The 24,802-nt window shown below is 38.1% G+C and overlaps 1 protein-coding gene across 9 annotated transcripts in view; it reads left to right on the top strand.

The window, feature by feature from the left end:
* RIC8B (RIC8 guanine nucleotide exchange factor B) overlaps window positions 1-24,802 on the top strand; it is a 100,682-nt gene that overhangs the window by 60,701 nt on the left and 15,179 nt on the right. For 7 of the 9 annotated variants that reach the window (XR_015164031.1, XR_015164033.1, XR_015164032.1 and 4 more), the window contains 3 exons: window positions 443-587; window positions 12,697-12,841; window positions 24,486-24,605. Coding sequence is in view for 5 of the 9 variants with exons in the window: in XM_086401152.1 (XP_086257278.1) it covers window positions 443-587; window positions 12,697-12,841; window positions 24,486-24,605 (410 nt within the window). In the remaining 4 variants the exon portion in view is untranslated. The remainder of the gene's footprint in view (window positions 1-442; window positions 588-12,696; window positions 12,842-24,485; window positions 24,606-24,802) is intronic. The other 2 variants (XM_086401154.1, XM_086401156.1) reach the window with 1 other exon arrangement.

A 24,802-nucleotide genomic window follows, 5' to 3' on the forward strand; every position in this document is an offset into this window, starting at 1 on the left:
GGATTTTGGTAGAGGCAGCTGGGGCATTCCAAGGTGCTGAGATGAGTAAACACCCAGGAATGGATTTGAATATATCATGGTGGTCAGTGAAGAGCTGTTTCTCTTCAGATGAAATTTCATTGCAGACATGAAATGAAATTATATTGTTGTTGTTTCAGTTCAGTTCAGTCGCTCAGTCATGTCCGACTCTTTGCGACCCCATGGACTGCAGCATGCCAGGCCTCCCTGTCCATCACCAACCCCTGGAGTTTACTCAAACTCATGTCCATTGAGTCGGTGTTGTTGTTTAGTTTTATTTGGAAAACTGTTTTTTTAATGTTTGTTCTATTCTTATAAAGCTAAGCTTGGTAGACTAATTATAAGAAAAACTAGTTGGATGGTACTATTCTTACTTAATCTAGCACTTAAACGATTGATGATGGTTTTGCATTTGTGCCATTAGGTTTTACCACCATTGAGGGATGTGACAAATCGACCTGAAGTTGGCTCAACTGTGAGAAATAAACTGGTGCGCCTCATGACACATGTTGACCTGGGAGTCAAGCAAATTGCTGCTGAATTCCTTTTTGTCCTTTGCAAAGAGAGAGGTAGGTTAAACTCTTTGCCCTCTACTTTTTCACCTTTCTGAGGGTCTTTGGGAAATGTTTCTGTTATTAGTGGCCATCTTGTTCTGCTCTTTTCACAACTTATTCTCTATCTGTTCCATTAGAGGGTTTGAGGAGATAATAAAAATTAATAATTTAAAAGCTTTTCTATACACTTCTGAATTTATTGAGGCATGCAGACAGATACACTACTAAACACACTTACATTTAAACTTTGCCTCCTGTGTCCTTAACCCAGACTTCTTAATCCTTATGAGTGAAGACCTGGAGTCATTATGAAGAATCTACTTACGTAATTAAGGTGTTACTATCTTGATAGGCAAAGGCCTAGGTTAGTTCCCCTTTTTAATTTCTCTTGGAATTAAAACTACGGGAGTTTTTATTTCTTCATTTCTTCTTTAATCAATAAAAAGTTATTGAATGTGAGCTATAGATGCTTAAGATACATCCCTTACCCTTGAGTTAATGGTAAGACAAAAATAGAAAGAAATTAAAAAGTAACTATACTATAATAAATACTATTCTATAAGTTCATATAAAGTGATTGTCTTCTGAAATACATCTAACAATTTAAATTATTGTGTTATTTTGCTCTGCAAAAGTTCTCCAAACAAGAATTTGAACCAAGTTATTCAGGTATTTTTACCTATTTCTTTCTTCATCTCCTGGTTTATAAAAGTACTAGTAAAAGCCCCAACTAAGCAGATTTTATATTCCACTTTTCATTTTATTATTTTTTTTTTTTTCTAATTTTATTTTATTTTTAAACTTTACATAATTGTATTAGTTTTGCCAAATATCAAAATGAATCTGCCACAGGTATACATGTGTTCCCCATCCTGAACCCTCCTCCCTCCTCCCGCCCCATACCATCCCTCTGGGTCGTCCCAGTGCCCTAGCCCCAAGCATCCAGTATCGTGCATCGAACCTGGACTGGCAACTCATTTCTTACATGATATTTTACATGTTTCAATGCCATTCTCCCAAATCTTCCCACCCTCTCCCTCTCCCACAGAGTCCATAAGACTGTTCTATACATCAGTGTCTCTTCTGCTGTCTCGTACACCGGGTTATTGTTACCATCTTTCTAAATTCCATATATATGCGTTAGTATACTGTATTTATGTTTTTCCTTCTGGCTTACTTCACTCTGTATAATAGGCTCCAGTTTCATCCACCTCATTAGAACTGATTCAAATGTATTCTTTTTAATGGCTGAGTAATACTCCATTGTGTATATGTACCACAGCTTTCTTATCCATTCAAAGTACCTCAGTTTTGTGAGCTAGATAACTTAGAGGTGAGAAACTTCACTCACTTCTCTAAAAATCTTCAGTCAGTTGAATTCTTTTCTCCCCCACCAGCTTTACTGGGGTATATTTGACATATAAAATTGTATATATTTAAAGTATACAACATAATGATTTATATACATATACACTGTGAAATGATTACCTCTGTCATGTTAATTAACACATTCACTACCTCACATAGTTACGTGTGTGTGTGTGTGTGTGTGTGTGGTGAGAACGCTTAAGATTTACTATCTTAGCAACTTTAAAGTGTACAACAGGGTATTGTTAACTATAGTCATCATGCTGTACATTAGATCCCCAGAAATTATTAGTCTTATAACTGAACTTATTCATCTTATAAATTGTACCCTTTGACCAGATCTCCTTGTTTCCCTACCCTCTACCCTCTGGTAATCACTACTCTACTCTCTGTTTCTGTGTGTTTGAATTTTTTTTTTTCAAGTTCTACTTATAAGTGAGTTCTACGGTATTTATCTTTCTCTGTCTGGCTTATTCACTTAGCATAAATATTCTCTAGGTTCATCCATGTGTTGCAAATAGCAAGATTTCATCTTTGTCGTGGCTGAATAACATTCCATTTTATATACAGTTCACCATTGACCACGAGTTTGAACTGCTTGGGTTCACTTAGATGTGGATGTTTTTTAAATAAATACACACTGTAGTACTACATGATCCATGATAGGTTAGATCCACAGTTGGTTGGGTCTGTGGATGTGGAACCACAGACACAGAAAGCAGACTCTAAAATTACATCCACATTTTCAGCTGCATGAAGGGTGGACATCCCTAACCCTAGGATTCTTTAAGGGCCAACTCTGTGTGTCTTATCTGTTCTTCTGTTGATGAACACTTAGCTTGTTTCCATTTCTTGGCTATTGTGAAAAATGCTGCCATGAACATGGGAGCTGAGATATCTCTTAGTTACTGACTTCATTTCCTTTGAATATACTTCCAGAAGTGGCATGCTGGATTATATTACGGTTCTATATTTAATTTTTTAGTAACCTCCATTACTGTTTTCTGTAGTTGTTCTTCAGTCACTAAGTCATGTCCAACTCTCTGTGACTTCACAGACTGCAGCACGCCAGGCTTTCCTGTCCTTCATAATCTCTCGGAGTTTGTTCAGATTCAAATCCATTGAGTCAGTGAAGCTGTCTAACCATCCTCTGCTGCCCTCTTCTTTTGCCTTCAGTCTTTCCCAGCATCAGGGTCTTTTCCAGTGAGTCAGCTGTTTGCATCAGGTGGCCAAAGTATTGGCACTTCAGCTTCAGTATCAGTCCTTCCAGTGAATACTCAGGATTGATTTCCTTTAAGATTGACTGGTTTGATCTCCTTGCACTTCAAAGGACTCTCAAGAGTCTTCTCCAGCACCATAATTCATAAACATCAATTCTTTGGTTCTCAGCCTTCTTTGTGGTCCAGCTCTCACATCTGTACATGACTCTTGGAATAGTAGCTAGTAGCTACACCAATTTCCATTCCCACCAACAGTGTAAAAGGGTTTTGTCTTTGCCGCATCCCTCCACATCCCTGTATCTCTTGTTTTTTATAAAAGCCATTCTAATAGATGTGAGGTGATCTTTCATTGTGTTTTCATTGCATTTTCCCCGATGATTAGTGACATTGAACACCTTTTCATGTACCTGTTGGGCATCTGTATGCCTTTGGAAAAGTGTCTATTCAGGTCCTTTGCCTAACTTTTAATTGAATTGTTTGGGAACTTTTGTTATTGAGTTGCATTCATTGAATTCTTTTTTTTTTTTTTCTGACTGATACAACCACTTAAGTTACTGCTAAGATAGTATATTAATAAGATCAATATCACTATAGTGATAATAAACACAACTATTGAGGTATCATGTGTCAAACATTCTAAGCCATAATCTCATTTCATTCTCATAAGGACTCTAAAGTAAATATTATTATTATTTCAGTGTCATAAATGAGGCAAGGGTTTTATCCAAGGTCATGCAGTTGCTTAAAGCTAAGCCTGAATTTGAGTCCTATCTTTCCATTCTGCCATATTTCCTCTCATAATACAATTGACCCATAATGCACAAATGAACAACATGGGTTTGAACTGCTGTCCGTGGTCCACTTATATGCAGATAAATATATACTACAGTACTGTGCAAGCCACAGTTTAACTCACAGATGGGGAACTGCAATTATGGAGGGCCAACTATAAGGTTATGGGAGGACTTTCAACTGCTTGGAGGGCCATCATCCCTAATACCTGTGTTGTTCAAGGGTCACCAGTAATTATCCTCAACCATTCTCATAGACTAGCTCATTTAACATTTGCTGTTTTAAGCAGTTCAATTATTTCTATGAAAAAAGATCCCACATCTTGAAATTAAGTGATTGGAATAGCACCTTGCATTTAGCAGTCTGTAAGAACTTGCTGAATTCAGTCAAGTTTTCTGAGATCAGAAATTAGCTGTTTTTCAAGTATAATTGTGTGTGTGTGTGTATACACATAAATCTAAACCACACATGTATGTATTCATTAAAAAATGTTTATCAAAATATAATGTTTATCAAAATCTTATCCACTTGTTACCTCTAAGTAGTAGAATGCCTGGAGATTTTCTTTTAGTTCTCTGTATTTTATAGTTTTCTGCAATGAGCATGCTTTCTTGTGTACTTGTGAAGTTTTTAAGAGGGGAAAAATGAAGTTTATTTTATCTGTAATTAATATCTAAATATATACATTACATATCTAAATACATATATTACCTAAATATATAAATTACATTTCTAAATATATATCTAAATAATTTTATAAATCTAAATATAGTTCAGTTCAGTTGCTCAGTCATGTCTCTTTGTGACCCCATGGACTGCAGCACGCCAGGCTTCCCTGTCCATCACCAACTCCCAGAGCTTATTCAAACTCATGTCCATAGAGTCAGTGATACCATCCAACCATCTTATCCTCTCTTGTCCCCTTCTCCTCCCGCCTTCAATCTTTCCCAGCATCAGGGTCTTTTCCAATGAGTCAGTTCTTCGCATCAGGTGGCCAAAGTATTGGAGTTTCAGTTTCAGCATCAGTCCTTCCAATGAACATTCAGGACTGATCTCCTTTAGGATGGACTGGTTGGATCTCCTTGCAGTCCAAGGGACTCTCAAGAGTCTCCTCCAACATCACAGTTCAAAAGCATCAATTCTTTGGTGCTCAGCTTTCTTTATAGTCCAATTCTAACATCCATATACGACTACTGCAAAAACCACAGCTTTGACTAGACGGTCCTTTGTTGGCAAAGTAATGTCTCTGCTTTTTAATATGCTGTTTAGGTTGGTCATAACTTTTCTCCCAAGGAGCAAGCATCTTTTATATATAAATATAAATATAATCAATCACGTCACGTATGTGTTAGTGTTATAACACATATGGTATATACATTTAAAATGAATTTGTTAATTGTTTTTTATTTGAAATGGTTAACTTTGTTCCCCCAGGACCCCGTATTCGAGGTTTCATAGTCCTAACTTTGAGCCCCAAACGCATGTTAGCAAAACTTTATCTTTTTCATTTGGTCTTTAACAATTATTTATATTCATCTGCTTTTCCTTCCAGTTAGACTTTAATAGTAAAAGTATTCTTCTGGAATACAAATTTGCTTATTCAAATTTTGAATACTTTTTGAGGTCGACCCTGGGAATACAAAGGTATACATGATAAACAAGGTCTCTGCCCTCATATTATTTACCTTATCAAGGATTACAAATTCAGATGCCTACAAAATTAATAAAGTAAGTCAAATGGATAGAACATGAGATGATCAATGAAACCTGACACTTAGCTAATTGTTGGGGAGATAGTGGGTTGGGAGTGGAGGAGCAAGGGGAATGTGGGGGACTAGAAACAGGACCTTGCTGCTATTTAGCTCCAGCTGATTGTTACCATGAAGGGACATGTGGTCAGTGTTACCAAATCATCCAGATTTTTCAAGAGAAGCCAGGACTCTGGGTTTTTACATAAAATTCCTCAGTTTTCAAATGCTGTCAACTAATTCTAATTTAAAATTCTAATTCTAATTTAAAACCACCAAAAAGTTTGTAGTCCATATTCAACTTATAAGTCATCATAAGATTTTGGAGCTTGGGTTGGGTTTGGAGGCAGATTATATCACAATAAAATAAATTTAAAATAATTTATCAGAGTGATTAAACTTGCCTCTTAAAGATGAATGTCTTTAAGCTGAGTTTGAAAGTTAAAGTACCTTGATCCAGGCACAGAGGTCAGACCAGTAAGTATAAACAGCACAAAGCAGTCAAATTGGGTTAGGAACAGAGATGAGGTTAAGAATGAAAACTGAAACAGAGCGAGCTACAAATGCAAAACTATGGAAGATTTGGTACAGAAACAGCTCTCCAAGTGTCCTCTGTGCCAGGCTAAACATATCTCACAACTAACAGCTGCCTCTTTGTTGAGCCCTAACAAAACTAAATTTTTATTACCTGTTCTGCCAATTATGTACTTTATACAGGGGCCCTAAAACAAGCCTCACATAGTTTAATAAAGAAAATAATTTGTAAAACAAGCCTTTGTGAGGTATTTCCCCCCTTCCCAAACTCCTCCTTTTAACACATTTATTAATTCTCAGCATGTGTTAGGCACTGTGGTAGGGCAGAGGCTGAATTGCAGAGATAAATAAGGCTTAAACTCTCTCAGCGCATAGCCCCACACCTTTATACACTTTACTTTTGTCTCGTTTACTTCAGTCACAGTAATAGGAGTGTCAGTGGCACCCCACTCCAGTACTCTTGCCTGGAAAATCCCATGGACGGAGGAGCCTGGTGGGCTGCCGTCTATGGGGTCGCACAGAGTCGGACACGACTGAAGCGACTTCACTTTCACTTTTCACTTTCATGCATTGGAAAAGGAAATGGCAACCCACTCCAGTGTTCTTGCCTGGAGAATCCCAGGGTTGGGGGAAACTGGTGGGCCGCTGTCTATGTGGTTGCACAGAGTCGGACACGACTGAAGCAACTTAGCAGCAGCAGCAGCAGCTTGAAACCAAGCAGTCTCCCTCTCCTGATGATCTTTTCTCTTCTTATCTTCTCAAAAGCTTTGCTCCATCAAGTGTTAACCCTTTGTTCCTTTATTAACTCTTCCTAATTTGTTCATCTTTTCAGTATCCTTATTACCCACTCAGACTTCAACTTGCAGCAAGTAAGGCATTTCCACCATTCCCTACTTCCCAGATTCCACTGAAAATGCTTTCAGTAAGGTCACAAAGTCACAAAGAAAGAAAGTGTTAGAAAGTGTTAGTTGCTCAGTCCTGAGACCCCTGTGGACTGTAGCCCTCCAGGCTCCTCTGTCCATGGGATTGTCCAGGCAAGAATACTGCAGTGGGTTACTATTTCCTTCTCCAAGGGATCTTCACAACCCAGGGATCAAACCCTGGTCATCTGCATTGCAGGCAGATTCTTTACCATCTGAGCCATAAGGGAAGCCACAACTAATTTTCAAAAGGAATGGATAGTTTTTAGTCTTTATCTTAATAGCATCTTTCTTTTGTAACAGTTGATACTGTTGACCATTGTCTGTCTCTACTACAACACACTCCTAGATTTCCTTTGACCCACTTCTCTGTTCATTCTTTTCAGTCTGATTTGTTCAATCCTATCTTTGTCCACGTCTAATTGCTATCTTTCTCTAAAGTTCTCATCTGGCCCCATCCTCACTTTATCTTGCTTCCTGAGCAGTATTATCCCCTCCCTTGGCTTCTGCTTCAGCCTATTTGAGGGGGATTTCCAAATCTGCATCCCTCTTAATAAACTATTAAAATAATACTATCCCTCTGTTTCTGGTCAGGTTTTCTTCATTCTTTCTTACACACGGCTGAGAGAGAGACTGTTCTAGAGTACACTTATCCTATTGGCATTCCCCCTTATAAAACTTTCAATGACTCTCTGTCACCTCCATGATAAAATACAAATTTTACTCCATGGCCTACCTTTATAGTGTAAGTATACTAAATCTACTCCCTAAATCTACTCCCTACCCTACACTTTTTGCTTAATCATACTAAAGACTTCTTTATTCTTGTCTGATTATACTGCACTGTTCCTTGGCTCATCTCCATGGCTTGGCAGATGCTGTTCCTTTTGCATGGAATGCTTCTTCCATCCTTGTTAGCATAGTAAGCTTTTTGTATTCTTGAAGATCATAATCTTCATCTGTGTCATCTGTATGAAGATCATCCAATGAAGAGTTCATCATTCTCTGCTTTGTACCATTTTTACTTATTCTTCTCTCTTTTTAAAATACTTCTGACGTTTGTTATATTATAACTTTTTGTTAAACTTTTATTCTAGACATTGAGTTTCTTTAGGTTAGATATCTTATCTTCTTCACCTTTGGTTCCCCAGTGTTTAACAGAGTACCTTACAGGTAGTAGGTACACCATAAATGTTTAATGAAAGACCAAACATTAATGCTGTCTATGAATTCAGTGGTGAATACACTGTCTTATGAACTTTTTCATATAAAGGAATAATTATAATATTATTGTATAATAATTATTAATTACTATACAATTATTATACAATTATTGTAATAATTGTAATATACTTTGGTAAGCACCATAAGAGAAGAATGTGCCAGATATGGCAGCAACCTGGAAGAGGAAATGATTGGTTGGTGTGGAAAAGGTCAGAGAAAGTCTTCATCCAAGAGAAAAGAGAAGTGGGAAGAAGCCTTGTTATGTACAGAAAAGAGACTAGTTCAAAGTGTGAGGAATCTGCATTGCATAGGAGCAGTAGGAAATGAGTTTAGGAAAGAAGGCAGAGGCAAGAAAATGATCCCTCTAGGCCCTGTTTCAGAATTTGAGCTTTAGCCTTTGTGGGAGGTTTTGGAGGTTTTATCCAGAAAGGTGCTTATGTCATACTTTTGCTTTACAAGGATATAAGGGAGTTGTGTGTAACCAGGAGAGGAGCGGGTGTGAGATTGGAAGTACAGAGACTAGTCAGAGGAAGCTTCTAGTACGGTATTTCAAAAAGTCACAGCATTAACTGAATTCCTTTCAGCATTAACTGAAAGGAAAAGTACTGTAAATCCTTCTGTATGTAACAGAGAGTGGGAATGGTTTCTGGTAGAATCTGGTTGTGCTCTTCTTTCTCCTCAGTAAAAGAGCAAAGCCTTTTTTTTTTTGTTAGTCAAGTGTGATAAAACCCATGCTTTGTATAAGCAGTAATGCCATTACTACCAGTGCAGTTCTGACTTTGCCATGTGCTGCTGTGGTTGCTTTCCTCTTCATAATGCCCTCTAGCATCTTGATAAAATCATGGTGAAATCTTTCTTGTCATTTGTTTCATTTCTTTAGCAGTTTCATCTAAGTGCATGGATGAGTACTGTGACAAAGACAAAAACATTTGTTGTGTTTCTTTTTTTTTTTCTTTTAAGGACCACTCAGGAGATCTTTTGTTTGCCTTAACAGCTCATCTTAACATCCAAATTCAGTCCATTTTCCTTTTACTACTTTCCCAATATCAAATAGGATGTTATAGAGAATATTCAAAAATAGACTAAAAAGTAATTAGAAACACTCCACTAGATATCAGTAATATAAATCAGAACTTCACAAAGAAAATGCCTCCTCACTGTGTGGTTTTTGTAGTTCATTTGTCTCCCCTTCCCAACGCCAATTTTTAAGTGTTTATCTTATTAGCAAATGTTCATTTGATTTTTAAATTATTGGCTATAGCCTTATCTACTGTTATGAAAGCAAGGTGTGTCTGAAACAGTCTTTGTAACCCAAACTATCACAGAGTTGACACAGAAGGTTTGTTCCAGTGAATGAACAGTAAGCACAATTTTCATAAAAGTGCTAGGAATTTTTACCATTCACTAGCTTCCAGGAGGATTTTCTGCATAAGAAAGCAGGTTATTTAGTGTTCTCTTGACTTCTTTTTAACCTATTTTGGCCTTTCATAAACTACATTCTTAAACTATTTTAATGTTTAGCCACTGTAGGTGGTTATTTAAATTTTGTGTCTTTTTAAATTATTTTTTAGTATATTTATTTAAACTATTCATAGCATCTCAATTTAGACTTTCACAGTTTTGGAACTGCTAAATATCCGTATTTGTTTAAAAATATATCTTATCCAAAAACTTGCAATGAGAGTGTCATTATTAATGTGGGTTCAGATATACGATCCTTCAGCCTTAGTGACTTTGTGTCTGACCATGTCTAGGGTCATGAATATTAGGAATATTTGTATACACTGTTTATTCACTTCCCTTAATAACCATTAGGGCTTCCCAGGTGGTGCAGTGGTAAAGAATCTCTCTGCCAGTGCAGGAGACACAAGAGACATGGGTTCAATCCCTGTATGAGGAAGATCCCCTGGAGCAGGAAATGACAACCCACTCCAGTATTCTTGGCTGGAAAATTCCATGGACAGAGGAACCTGGCAGGGTACAGTCCATGGGGTCACAAAGAGTTGGACATGACTGAGCGTGCACATATAATAATCCATTAAGAATCCATTAATTTATCTAAATCACTCCGTCTTGTGGAAGAACTGATGGAAAGAGAGAGCATATCAGATTTATTCAGAGGGCTTTCAAATTATACCACCATGATCCTTCATTAAATTCTAATGATTCTACCCAGCATCCATTGAGAATTAGTACCAAAGAGACCATAGTTACCAATAGGTTTTAATGTAGAAAATAGTTTAAAGTGACTAGTGTAAAACTTTATTTAATCTACTTACATTATTAATCCATATTTCCTTTTGCATAAATTTCACTAGTTTCTGAGTCCCTTGAAAGCAGACTTCCCTTTACTTGCTCTCAAACTACCTATTTTCAGTGTCAAGGGAGATACTCTGTCATTCAAGTATTTGAAAATTTAATGAACAATTCTACCCTGGACTGTTCATCCTACATCCTCTCCGTGCCCTTCATGGTACAGTGCAATGGTGGATCAAGAAGTTTTGCAAAGACGACAAGAGCCTTGAGGGTGAGCGTAGTGACTGGCCATTGGGAGTAGACAGTGACCAACTGAGAGCAATCATTGAAGCTGATCCTCTTACAACCACACGAGAAGTTGCCCAAGAACTCAACGTCGACCATTCTACAGTCATTCAGCGTTCGAAGCAAATTGGAAAGATGAAAAAGCTAAGTGGGTGCCTTATGAGCTGACTGGAAAAAAAGAAAAAACATCATTTTGAAGTGTCGTCTTCTCTTATTCTACACAGCAACAAACTATTCTTCAATCGGATTGTAATATGTGACGAAAAGTGGATTTTATATGACAACTAGTGACCACCAGCTCAGTGGTTAGACTGAGAAGAAGCTCCAAACCACTTCCCAAAGCCAAATGTGCACCAAAAAATTGTCATGGTCACTGTTTGGTGGTCTGCTGCCCATCTGATCTACTGCAACTTTCTGAATCCTGGCAAAATCATAACATCTGAAAAGTATGCTCAGCAGATCAGTGAGATGCACTGAAAACAGCAACATCTGCAGCCAGCATAGGTCAACGGAATGGGCCCAGTTCTTATCCATGACAGCGCCTGACCACATGGTTGCACAACCAATGCTTCAAAAGTTGAACGAATTGAACTATGAAGTTTTGCCTCATCTGCCATATTCACCTGACCTCTCACCAGCCAACTACCACTTCAATCATTTCGACAACTATTTGCAAGGAAAAATGCTTCCACAACCAGCAGGAGGCAGAAAATGCTTTCCAAGAGTTTGTGGAATCCTGAAGCATGGATTTTTACACTATAAGAATAAACAGACGTACTTTTTGTTGGCAAGATGTGTTGATGGTAGTGGTTCCTATTTCGATTAATAAGGATGCATTTGAGCCTAGTTATGATGATTTAAAATTCACTGTCTGAAACAGCAGTTATTTTTGTACCAACCTAATACCAGATACTTTTCTAAGCACCTTGCATGTATTAATCTGTGAGGTAGGTATTATTCCAGTTCTCTATATCTGAAAACTGGAGTAAAGAACTGCAAAATAATTTACCTAAGGTCCACCTGCTAATAAATGGTAGAGCCATCACTAAGGTCCAGCAGTTCCTGGCCTTATACTCACTGGGTATAATGTGCTTCCATACTTTTTCTGATTTCTTTGAAAAAGCAATAACTTAGCCTATTCTGTTTACATTTGCTAATATCCTTAGGTTTTTTTGGACTTCCGTTGTGGCTCAGCTGGTAAAGAATCCACCTGCAATGTGGGAGACCTGGGTTGGGAAGATCCCTTGAAGAAGGGAAAGGCTACCCACTCCTGTATTCTGGCCTGGAGAATTCCATAGACTGTATAGTCCATGGGGTCACAAACTTTCACTTAGGTTTTGTTATTCCTTATTATCTTAATATCCCTCCAGTTCCTACAGAAGCAAATAAGAAAGATTTTATATTATATGCTATATTGGTAAAATCCCAGTCTGGCTTTCATTAACTCTAATCATCATTTCTCTGAAACTGAATAAAGAGAACAATTTTGTGATCAAAACCTTAAAACATCACCCTTACCAATGGCCTGGCAGTCACAGAAGCCCCACTCCTGCCACAGAGTGTATTCAAAACAGCTCTATTTGAATTTCTGATACCTTAAAAAAGGGTTTTGGTCCTCAGAACATATAGGATTACTACTACCACACTTTGACAACCTCTCAACTTTTAAGATTTACTACCATGGCATGTATGTCCAGCTTCCCTGTGTTGGTGAGTCGTTGGTGATAACAGTGAGCACTCAAGGATTCCTGTCTAAAAACCTGTTCTGTTTTTGCAGTGGATAGTCTCCTGAAATACACTGGCTATGGGAATGCTGCAGGACTGTTGGCGGCCAGGGGCCTCTTGGCTGGAGGAAGAGGAGATAATTGGTACTCAGAGGACGAGGACACAGACACTGAAGAATACAAAAATGCAAAACCAAAGTATAGTATCACATTTCTTTTCACCTAACTTTGTCTGCCTTTGGATTGGTTATTTGCCTTTCACTTCCTTTGTCTTTCATTTCTCTTCTTTTGTGGATTTGGAAGCTTTCTGTTTAATACTGTTTTAGAGGCAGTTGCATAGCTAGTGCCTTAGAGAATGACTTCAAGTGATTGAGGAAGGATAATACTGCAAGAAATGTTTTGCTGCATGATGCTTTTAACATGCTCATCATCCTCTCCTAAGTATTAAGAGAGGTAGTGTTTTTCGACGTCTCCTGTCACATACTTAAAGGATATTGTTGCTTATTTTGTGCTCTCCTTTCCATAAGTTGAGATTTTATAAGGTATAACCAAGACCAAGTATTTAAGTTGGCTATCTGATGCTTCAGTCTTTCTCAGAAATCTAAATGTAGGTTCCATACATTCTGATCTTTCCTCTTGTGTGAAAGCCTTTATAAGTCAATCAAGTAAAGCCACAAGGCACATTACTAGCCAAAGGAAAGAAATCTGGCTCTGTGGTAAATTTTAATTAAGCAACTAGGGAACCATCTTTTAGCAGAGGCATTAGTCCACTGGGTAGGCAAGCCAGAGACTCTTATCAAGTTTTCCTTGACTCATTGGTTGTAAGTCAAAGACACTAGTTGTCTCTCATCCTGAAACGAACCACCTCTACTCTCTTCTACCCACTTCCCATCCTTTTCATCCCCCTCTCAACTCCAATCCCAGCTAAATTTCTTAGTTTCTACTTATTAGGAGTTATTTGAGCTCAGTTTTTTGGTTTGCATTACTGAATGTTAAAAGGGTATGCCCTGCCCTATCAATGATGACATCGACATATGCTCTTTTCTACCCACAGTCTTCTAGAGTGTGATGTGGGTCACGTAGTAGTAGATCGAGGCTGGAAAAATGATTATCTGCAAGATACAGCCCATTTTTAAAAGTGTAGATTGTGCCTTGTTGAAGTGACAATAATGGGTTGTCAGAAGGTAAAAAAGATCACTCCCTAGTTTGATGTAGTTTCAAAACCAAAATCATTGCCAAAGCCAATGTAAAAGAAACAAAAAAATATCCTTCCCTAATCAGACAAGACTTATAGGGCCTGTATTCTTAGCAAATCAGGTCTGAGTAGGTGGTGTTACTTGTGGCATCCCCAGATCTTTCAGCCTTGGTAAGATCTTACAGAGTGTGTCCCAGAAGAAAAAGGCTTTGGGGGAAAAAAAGCTAGCAGTGACTTTAAGCGTTAAATTCTTAAGACTGACACCATTTAGATGTTATAAATTGGGCGTCTCTATCAGATATTTGAAGCTAAGGTAGAAAAATAATATATTAATCTTTGCATAATTATAGAAGTCATCATTCTAAATTATTCTTGCTAGCTCTTGACTTTTTTCATTTCATAAACTGTATTTCCATATTAGTTTAATATCCTCTATTTGAGACATTAAAATATACCACTTAAAGAGTCTCGTATTTTTAAATTAAGGAAGAAATTACGTTAAGCATTCAGTGTGTCCCAGGGTATGTGGACACAGTCAGCTAACATAGGAAATTCTTGAGTACTCATGAATGGTTGACATCATTGCATCTCAGTGTGTATTTTTTAATTTGTTTGGTGGATGACTTCTAAAATGGCATTGATCGTATATCAAGCAGGGCTTCCCTGGTGGCTAAGACAGTAAAGAATCTGCCTGCAATGCAGGAGACCCGGGTTCTACCCCTGGGTTGGAGAGATACCTTAGAGAAGGAAATGGCTACCCACTCCAGTATTCTTGCCTGTAGAATTCCATGGACAGAAGAGCCTGATTGGCTACAGTCCATGGGGTTACAAAGAGTCAGACATGACTGAGTAACTAACATATATCTAGCAAACACAAGAATACTACTATAACAAGAAAAACCTCAGAAAAAATACAATAACATTGGGTCTCTCCCAATAGTACAGGAAATAGAAATGTGTTACATTATGGAAGTGATGTTAGATTTCAGGAGAGCACTGCTTTTTATTTTTATTTTTTTAATTTTATTTTATTTTTAAACTTCACAATATTGATTGGTTCTGCCATATATAGAAATGAATCTGCCACAGGCATACACATGTTCCCCATCCTGAACCCTCCTCCCTCCTCCCTCCCCATACCATCCCTCTGGGTCGTCCCAGTGCACCAGCCCCAAGCATCCAGTATCGGAGAGCACTGCTTTTTAAAATCAAGGACCATGATGTGTGATATTGTTATTGTCTTGAATCTTGACCATGGAAAGATTTTGTGTTTAGGCCTTACATTCCTGGTTGGAATCTTCTTCAGCCTTTGGACCTGGCCTGTATCATTAATATAGGAATGGTGTGTTAGTGTGGCCAGAATAGTCACCATTGTGAAATCTTGTTGTGTTTCTTAAACATTGCTCATTACAAGTGTAAATATGTCTTTTAACATAGCATCACATCTTCCCTTTTCAGATAGATCTGCTTCTGTTTTTTCTTACATCTTTCCTCTTTCAGGTGCAGCAGTGTTTCATTTGTTAATTTAAAATACTTATTAAAATGGTTCCCATGGAAGTGGTGGTAAACAAAGTGCTTTGCAAGCAAGATAATCCTTTGTGCTTTGGACAGTGATCCACAAGCTCAAAGAACTTCTTCCTTTAAAATTGTTATGAAAACTTCTTAGCAATCTGGTCAAGTTTATAAAGTCAGCATCTGAAAGGATGACTTACTCCCCTACCGCCTGATTAACCATCACCAATCAGTGCTCTCAGGATCACAGCCTGCTTCTCTTATGATGCACTTATTCACAAACACTGTTAGTATTGGCAGAAGCAGAGAATTACCCTTCATTCAGTTGGCCCTCATCCCGTTGTCAAAAATATAAGTGGATTCTGATTAATGCACCAAGGTAACCTGTAATCCTTTAGTGGAATCTGAAACTAAGAATAGTATGGAGCTTACATTTAGGCCATGAGAGACAGTTAATATCACAACAGTCCTTTCTGTGTCAAGATAAATGTATTTAATGGACTGGAAATAGCTTTCTGCAATTAACATACTTAGAGAAAATACAGTCATAGAATCAAGTATATGCCACACAGGTTTTTGGTGTATATCTAGCCATGTTTGTAAAAAAGTAATTAAATAAGCACTGGTCCTGTATAAAAGAGAAACCACATTTCTAAATACTGACTTTATACCTGTTTCTTTTATGCCTCTGAGCATGAAGGCCCCTTGACTGTATTGGTGATATAATGTACAGGGCTTCCCAGGTGGTGCTCGTGATAAAGAACCTGCCTGCCAGTGCAGGAGACATCAGAGATGCAGGTTCAGTCCCTGGGTTGGGAAGATCCCCTGGAGAAGGAAATGGCCACCCATTCCAGTATTCTTGCCTGGAGAATCCCATGGACAGAGGAGCCTGACAGGCTATAGTCTCTAGGGTTGCAAAGAGTTGGACATGACTGAAGTGACTTAGCACACATTTCTAAATTCTAACTTTATACCTGTTTTTTTCCACCTCTGAGTATGAAGGCTCCTTGACTGTATAGATGGTATAATGTAACTGATTCCTGTGGTTTGTACATCATTCCAAACATCAGTTGACAGATGTGTACCGTAGTGACATTTGACTCATTTTAGACTAGTTGCCTTCAGGCCTCGTATGGTATATAGGAGCCTATGAGTCCAAAAGCGTATCTTTAAAAAAGAGCTGCTGTATGGAGGGGCAGAAGAAGGGAAGGGCCAAAGTGTATAGAACTCTAGGATGCCCTGTTGTATTCTTAATACACCACACTAGTTCATAATTACACCCATCAGATTAAAATTATTATACTACTAAGCAATTCAGGGGTGTTTCCTTCTTGACCATGTATTTTTCAACAGTAGCTATGGCAGCAGCTGTATAGATATTATAGTTTCTTCAGCACAAATGACTTGGTTTTCTTTTGTCAAGATTTTGTTATGCTGCTTTAAGTCAAGTCCCATTATAATTTTCTCCATATCTTGGGGTTATACAAATGAAGAGATAGCTTTGTTTTTAATATTTCTTGAAGTAGATAAACCAGAACTAGGACTTGAAGATTTCTCGTTTTGCCTAGTTTAGACTATGATGGTATATTTATGTATAGTAGGTTGTAACTAGCCTTTCTAGGAACTAGAATTAATTTCCTGTAAGCAGTCATGAAACACAATCTAAATTCAGATCTCTAAAGACCAAAATTGAAAATAAAATCACTGCCTCTACTCCCATGCATACTGGTTAACTCGCCTTTGTGATATTTACAATTCATACCAGCTTTGCACTTTGAAAATTGAGTTCTCTGACTTTTCTTTTGTATTTTAATTTGAGTAAATGACCAGCAAGAGGTATGTTATCTGAATCTACAGTATTGAGCTTTACTTCAGATTTTATTTCCTACTGATTTACAACCATAGTTTTTTATATCCTTTATATCAAGGATAGCACTTGAAACAGCCCAATATAAGAAACATATAAAGCACTGTAATTTTAAAAGTATCTTGGAGCTTTTTTAGTTGCCTAGATGCAACTTGATGTATTTATGTGTATTCAGTATGTCTACTTATATTGCTGATCCATGATACTTAATAATTAATAAATGAATTATACCACATTACCCTATTTCTTTGCATTGTTAATAGAATGCAAAATCTGTGATTAAGACATTGTTCCATAATTTATCCTACTTCTTAAATGTGAAATCAGTCTTATACAGTAATTCTCAAATTTTCACCTCAGTCACCATTATTAACTGGTATCTCTTTAAAATATCTTAAAACTGGATTTAACCATAGCAAATGCCACAAAAAACCTAGTTGTTGTGTGGCTTCTTTAGTTAATGAAGATTGCATGTGCAGCTCCATGGTGATGATTTAACTTAATAAACTAACTCACTGGATTCAAGGACTTTTGGCTTGCTTACTTCTTGACAAGTAGCTCACTATGCTAGTAGCTGGTGTTTATTAAATGGGACTCCCTGGTGGCTCAGTGGTAAAGAATCTGCCTGCTAGTGCAGGAGATGTGGGTTCGATCCCTGGGTTGGGAAGATCCCCTGGAGAAGGAAATAGCAACCCACTCCAGTATTCTTGCCTGGGAAATCCCACAGATAGAGGAGCCTGGCAGGCTACAGTCCATGGAGTCGCAGAGAGTCGGACATAACTGAGTGAATAAATGACATTTACTGAGTATCTAATGTGTTGTACTAAGAACTTTCATAATATTATCTCATTTAATCTTCACAGCAAACTTTGGGCTAAAGGTTATCCACATTTTACAGATGAGGAAAATAAAGCTCAGTGGTTTCCAGAACTTGTCTAGGGCACACAATTCATGAGCAATCAGGTGACCTAACTCCAGAGCTGGTCTTTTTTGAGGTTTTTGTTTGTTTTTGAGGTAGGCAAAGCAGGCTTTATTGTATTTTTCACTTTGCCTTAATTTGAGGGTAAAATATACATAAAATTTACCATTTTAAGCATACAGATTTGTGGCACCATGTACATTAATGTGTAGCCATTACTACCATCTATCTCCAGAACTTTTCATCTTCCCCAACTGAAACTTTTATCTATCCCCTGTCCCCACAACCCCTTGTAACTATTGTTACACTTTCTCTGTGAATTTGCCTAGGAACCTCATGTAAGTGAAATAATATTCAATATTTCTCCTTTTGTGACTAAGTTCACTTAAAATGTCTCTAAAACACATCCATATTATAGCATGTGTCAAAATTTCCTTACTTTTAAAGGCTGAGTAACATTCCGTTGTATGTATTTACCACATTTTGTTTATCGATTCATCCATCAGTGGATGCTTGGGTTATTTCCACCTTTTGGCTGTTGTAAATAATGCTATGAATGATGAATGTGAGTGTATAAGTTTGGGTATATACCCAAAGGGGAATTGCTAGATCATATGGTAATGCTATGTTTAATTTTTTGAGGAACTGCCATACCATTTTACATTCCCACCAGCAGTGCACAAGGGTTCCAGTTTCTCCATATCCTGTCCAATACTTATTATTTTTCAGGTTTTTCTTTTAATATCTTAGCCATCCTAACATGTGTGAAGTCAAAGCTTGTGTTTTAACTGCTACCATATTCTTCAGGGCCAATCAAAAGGAGAGATGAGTTTGCCCTTCACGTAATCTCCCTGTTCTTAGAGCATCTCTTATCTTTCTTTGATACAACCAAAATAGAAAATAAGAGAAAATATATTTTTTATAAGTCCTGATATCCCTGAAAGTTAAAAGTTTCATTCAGTTCATTCTGATTCACATAAATCTCTCAGGTGATTCTGGCTCTCCCTTCATAGTACATTCAGAAATAGTCACCCCTCACTACCATCACTGCCACTATTCTAGTCCAAGCTCAAATTTTATCTCCCTCTGAGATCATTTTAAATAGCTTCCTCACTGGTCTTGTTGCTTCTATCTTTGTCATTCTTTACTCATTCTTTACTTTTTTTACTTTACTTTTTACTTTACTTCTTTACTTTTTTTTGTCATTCTTTTAGTTCTCAACACAGCAGCCAACGTGATCTTTATAAAAATGTAAGTCGGACATTACCACTGCTCAAAACTCTCCAAAGGCTAAAAATCAAAGTCCTTATGGTGATGTACATGTAGCCTTTCTCACTGTGCTGTCACCCGGTGATTCACTGCTTGTCACGCTCCAGACACACTCCCGAGGCCTCGGCACTGACTGTTCTTCTGCCTGGAATGCCTGTTCTCCAGAGAGCTGTAAGGCCATTCCGTTGGCTTCTGCACGTCTTAACTCAGTTATCGTCTTCCTGGTAAAGTCTGTTCTGTCCCCACATTAAAAATTGCCACACCCCTACCTTCACCACTCCACCTCACACTTGCTTGCTCTTGTTTCTTCATAGCACTTACCACCTTCTAACATACCATACAATTTACTTATTCATCTAGTCTGTTTTTCCCAGTAGAAGATAAACTCCATGAGAGAATTTTTTTTATTCATTGAGATGTCCCCAAAATAGTGCCTCATGTGCAGTAGGCATTCAGTAAATTTTTGTTGAATATATTAGTTTTTTTAAGGTGTTTATAAATTTAAGTTGGTCAGCCCCTTCTTATCATGAGGATAACCAAGACAGATGAGGTCCCTGCCCTCTTCAGGCTCCACATCTAGCTGGGAAATGGGGCCAGGGGATGGAATTCAAGAAAACAGGGTATGGTAAATTTCCACTCTATTTATTGTTTTATGGGTGGCAGATATTATGGAGAGTTTTTCCTGGCAAGATATTTCTAATTTCATGAGCACATAATGTCTCCTTTCCCACCCCACTGCTCTCTTCTTCCTTAGTTTGGACTCAAAAACGCCTTCTCCTAAAAGCCCTGATCCCTTTCCTAGAGGTTACAGATCGTTAGTCCGTAGACTAGATTTAGCCCACAAGTAGGTTTTGCTTCACTTGCCTGATGTTGCATTGGTTATTTGGTTTTATGTTTTTAATATCTGTTTTACATAGGGCTTAAACTAATTTAGAATTCATATCTTTCAGATGAAAATTTAGATTCGTAACTTCTTTTGAAAAGGTGGAAGTTCTGATGACATTAGGCCTACAGTGCCACATGGTACCTGACTGAGCTGCGTGACTGTGGCCCCGTCATACCAGGCATAAGCTCCTTCGATTTCATAATGTACCTTCTTTGTTCATCGTATCTGCCTTAGCCTCTGCAGGGACTTGACTTTACAGCTTGTTAACCAGGATGCTTGGAGTAAAATTTGACCCATGTTTTTTAGAGATAGATGTTAACTTTCTTATAGCTCAGGGAACATTTAATAGCTCCTTTTTTTGTTTTAAGTGAAGTAGTATAATGCAATTGATGTTGGCCAAATGTAGCAACAATTTGAAGAGTAAAAGTCTTAATCCTTTTGTCTGCAGACCTATAGCTGCAGTCATATAATGGCATTATATATAATACAAAATTCTTGATGAAATATCACACAGAAGAGTTAGGATTGGAGTGATGAAAATATGGGGGCCGGGAGCAGAGACAAGGTGGGAAAAACTAGGATAAATATAAAATTACCCAATAAAGTATCTACCGCAGTTAGTGTACTTAAAGTATCTTAGGACCGAGTCTTGGACAAAAAACCAGTCCTAGAATTTCAGTGTTAAGATTCTGAAACCTGGAAAGTTACATCTCAGACTATACTCTTAAGGTTATAAAGGTAGCAGTATTTGTTCAGCGAAAATACTCTTTTATGAAACCTCACTCTGTTGCTGTGGTGGTGACTATTATTTGTTTTCTCTTTTTCTGGGTGGGGAAACTGCATGAGATTGGTTTGAAGTGGGGAGCAGGAGGGGAGACAGTGTCTAAGGCTGCCTCCTGCCCCCTGCATATTGGCGTTTTTGATTTTTTTTTTTACCATAACTGAGTGGCAGAGTTCAGCAACTTCTGCGTGCCATGGTGGTGGTTATATTCTTCTGAGTATCAGCTTGGGGTTTGGGGCGGGGAATGTTTTTTTAAGGAAAAAATTGAAAGTTCAATTCCCAGAGTGTTTTGGGGGGGGTTGGAATGTTTTACTACATGGGTAAAGGATGGGGTAAAGGATGGTAAGTTCTTATTGTGTAAGAGTGAATTTTATGCTCAGTGAGCAAAGCATTGTATGACTCTAGTAGCTAATTTCACAGCAAGTTGTTAAATCATTTTAGCAGCATTAGACTTGAGGTCAGCTTGTAGAAAAGAGTCATCATTTCCACTAAGTCCTTAAAAGAACCAAGAAAAGAATCAAATGTGCCCTGATCCAGAAATCATGTCCTGACTTCATGTGCTGTGGTATCCTCCTGACAGATTTTTTTCCCTAAGGCACAAGATGGCCTGTGCTAATTTCATTATATTCTAAAACATTGTGTGGATCTAATTTTTTTTGTCACCCTTCCATTGAGCTTGAAAAGAGAAGACTTCTCTTAAGAGACAGATGAGCATGACCTAAAGTAGTTAATACACCTGTCTTGCCTTATACCTTCTTCTAAGGCCGTATTTCTTTTGTCCGCTTGGAAAGTGGCATGTGCCTTATAATAAATACCTTTACTTACTTATTTTTAAGACTAGTTGTTTTTCTAATTTAACAGGCAGCAGAAGAGAAACCAGTGAAAATATGTCCTGTTGTTTTATGCCTAAGCAAATAAGAGATGAGTGGTGGAATTACATTTTCAGTGTGGCATCTGGAGACTTCTTAAAAATTACCTTCTCAGAAGCTTGATTTGGGTCCTCTTTGTTCCTGACTTTGGGGAAATATGATGACCCCGTTGGAGAAGGCAATGGCAACCTACTCCAGTACTCTTGCCTGGAAAATCCCATGGACGGAGGAGCCTGGTAGGCTACAGTCCATGGGGTTGCTGAGGGTCAGACACAACTGAGCGACTTCACTTGTCACTTTTCACTTTCATGCATTGGAGAAGGCAATGGCAACCCACTCCAGTGTTCTTGCCTGGAGAATCCCAAGGGACGGGAAAGCCTGGTGAGCTGCCGTCTATGGGGTCACGCAGAGTCGGACACAACTGAAACGACTTAGCAGCAGCAGCAGCAGCAGCAGCAGCAGCAGATGACCCCGTTCAACATTTTTGTTAATGGCCACCAACTCGAGGCCTTTTTCTTTTATGAGCACCTGATGCTTCCCAGGTGGCACAGTGGTAAAGAATTCACCTGCCAATGCAGGAAACGAGGAGACTTGGGTTTGATCCCTGGAGGGGGCAGATCCCCTGAAGTAGAAAATAGCAACCCATTCCAGTATTCTTGCCTAGTAAATCCCACGGACAGAGGAGCCTGGCAGGCTACAGTCCATGGGTCACAGAGTCAGACACGACTTAGCAACTGAGCATGCATGAGCACCTGAAAAAAAGGAGAGGGACTAGTAGCACACAGTGAGCGTCTTAGCTAGGCTTTATCCTAGCGGTTCGTAACCTCAATGTGTATCACAATCAACTGGGGAAAAAATACATTTAGTTGGTTTCAGGTGAGGCCCAGGTCGCATCTTTAAAGTTTCTCAGATGATTGCAGTTTACAGCCAAAGCTAAGAATCACTGACAAGCCCGTGGGTTTTCAGACTGTTTCCCCAGAGTTCCTGAAAGTGTCTTAGGGGCTGCCTTCAGAGGAAGCAAGTGAGTGAGGATAGAAGGGAAGCAAATAGAAGGGATTCTAGGCCCCTACCCTCCTTGGCCATCCCTGGCCCCTCTTCTGCCCGAGCAGTTCCACTTTCATCTATTTCATATATCAGCTTTCTGTGTAGATTTCATTTGTGTAAAAGGGTGAGGGTTTCCACTGCTTTGAAGGAAAAAGAAGTCTTTTAACCATGACCCCTGACAAAGGTCTTTATACAGAATGGTAAAATAGATGTTTAAGATCCAGTTTTTGAGGATGGTGAGCACTGAGTCCTTCTGCAAGAAATCTGTCAGGCAGCCTCTGAAAAATGTAGAAAAAGAAATATTTTTTCTAACATTATAGTACCTAGCCCTTGCTCTATGTGAGGAAAAGCCCTGCTTAGTTAAGGAAGTCAACTTGCCCAAGTATAAAGTCTAAAGCCAGGCCAGCAAGCAAGGACATAAGCAATCACAATGTCTTGGTTTTGGCCCACATGATTTTTTTCCCTGTTTAGACTAGAACTGTTCTCCATTTTACCCTAGTCCACAATACTCCACGTTACTTATACTTAGCCAGTTCAGTCATCTGCCTATCCTTAAGGCCTGGCCCCTGAAAGCATTTGTGTTTATAAACCCTAGAAAGTAATTTATTGGCACTTTTCTGTTTGCAGGGATATTTGATCATTAAAAACATTACTGTCTGTACTTGGCTGGTACAGAATATTATAACCTCTTGTCTGCTTATCCAGAAAGACGTTTAAACTATAGATACTTGGCAGCCATTTAAAGAATTATCTTTTATTTCACCTCCCCCTCCTCCTCTTCAAAAAAAAAAAAAAATAGTATGACTTTTAAATAAGAGGATAGTTTGGTTTGGTATTAGAACTTCATACAAAGTTTATGGAACACATTCATTTTAAGTACTTTATTAAATCTATTTCCAGAAAGCCAGATGGCATACCTGTCTTTTGGTAGACTAGATTTCATTCCTTTTTTTTTTCATCTAGGTCAGATCAAATCTGATTAAAATTGTTCTGCTTTATCTTTTATTATTTAAACACTCATTGCCTTCTGTGGTCTCACTAATGGACTAATTTCCTGAGATTATAAATTGGCATGCTTTCATTTTCAGATTCCAGCCTGTCATCATTTTTCCAATTTTTTTTGACATACTTGTTTTATGCTGTATCACAAAACAGGTTTCTTCTTCTCTGAAATCATTTGTCCCCTATATAATTAAGCTGTGCATCCAAGGATATTTATCCTAACGGCACCAATCTAATTTCCAATTTTTAGAAAGTAGCCATGCCTTCAAAAAAAAAAAAAAAGCTGGCAAGTTAGCTATCACCCACTTCCCAAAGCAAATTAGTAGGAAAAGTCAGTTTTTTAAAAAAATTCCTATAGCAGTTCTATACCATAAAATTGCTACTGCCAATTTTTTGGCTATTATACTCTTTCTTATTATAACTTAAAACTTGGACCAGAAAAGTATAGAAAGAGCATAATTTGAAAACATACAGCATAACTTTTTTTTCTTTTTGTAGCATTAATCTTATCACTGGTCATTTAGAGGAACCAATGCCAAACCCCATAGATGAAATGACAGAAGAACAAAAAGAATATGAAGCCATGAAACTTGTCAACATGCTTGATAAACTTTCCAGGTATTGTATTCCCCTCCATTTTTTGCTTGGTTTCTAAAAATGTTCTATTTCTTTGTCTCTCTCACTGAGAGTTACCATAGAACAGCAACTCTGGAAATCCATGTTGATTGGAACAGGCTGGCCCAGGCAGCACTAGTTCAGACCTCTCTTGGCCACTGTGGTTCTTCTACATGTGCCGCTTATGGATGTGCGTTCCT

This window comes from Bos grunniens, chromosome 5, assembly GCF_055505025.1.
Source record: "Bos grunniens cultivar Pamir isolate PY7600 chromosome 5, Bosgru_T2T1.0, whole genome shotgun sequence".
In the NCBI taxonomy this organism is placed as follows: domain Eukaryota; kingdom Metazoa; phylum Chordata; class Mammalia; order Artiodactyla; family Bovidae; genus Bos; species Bos grunniens.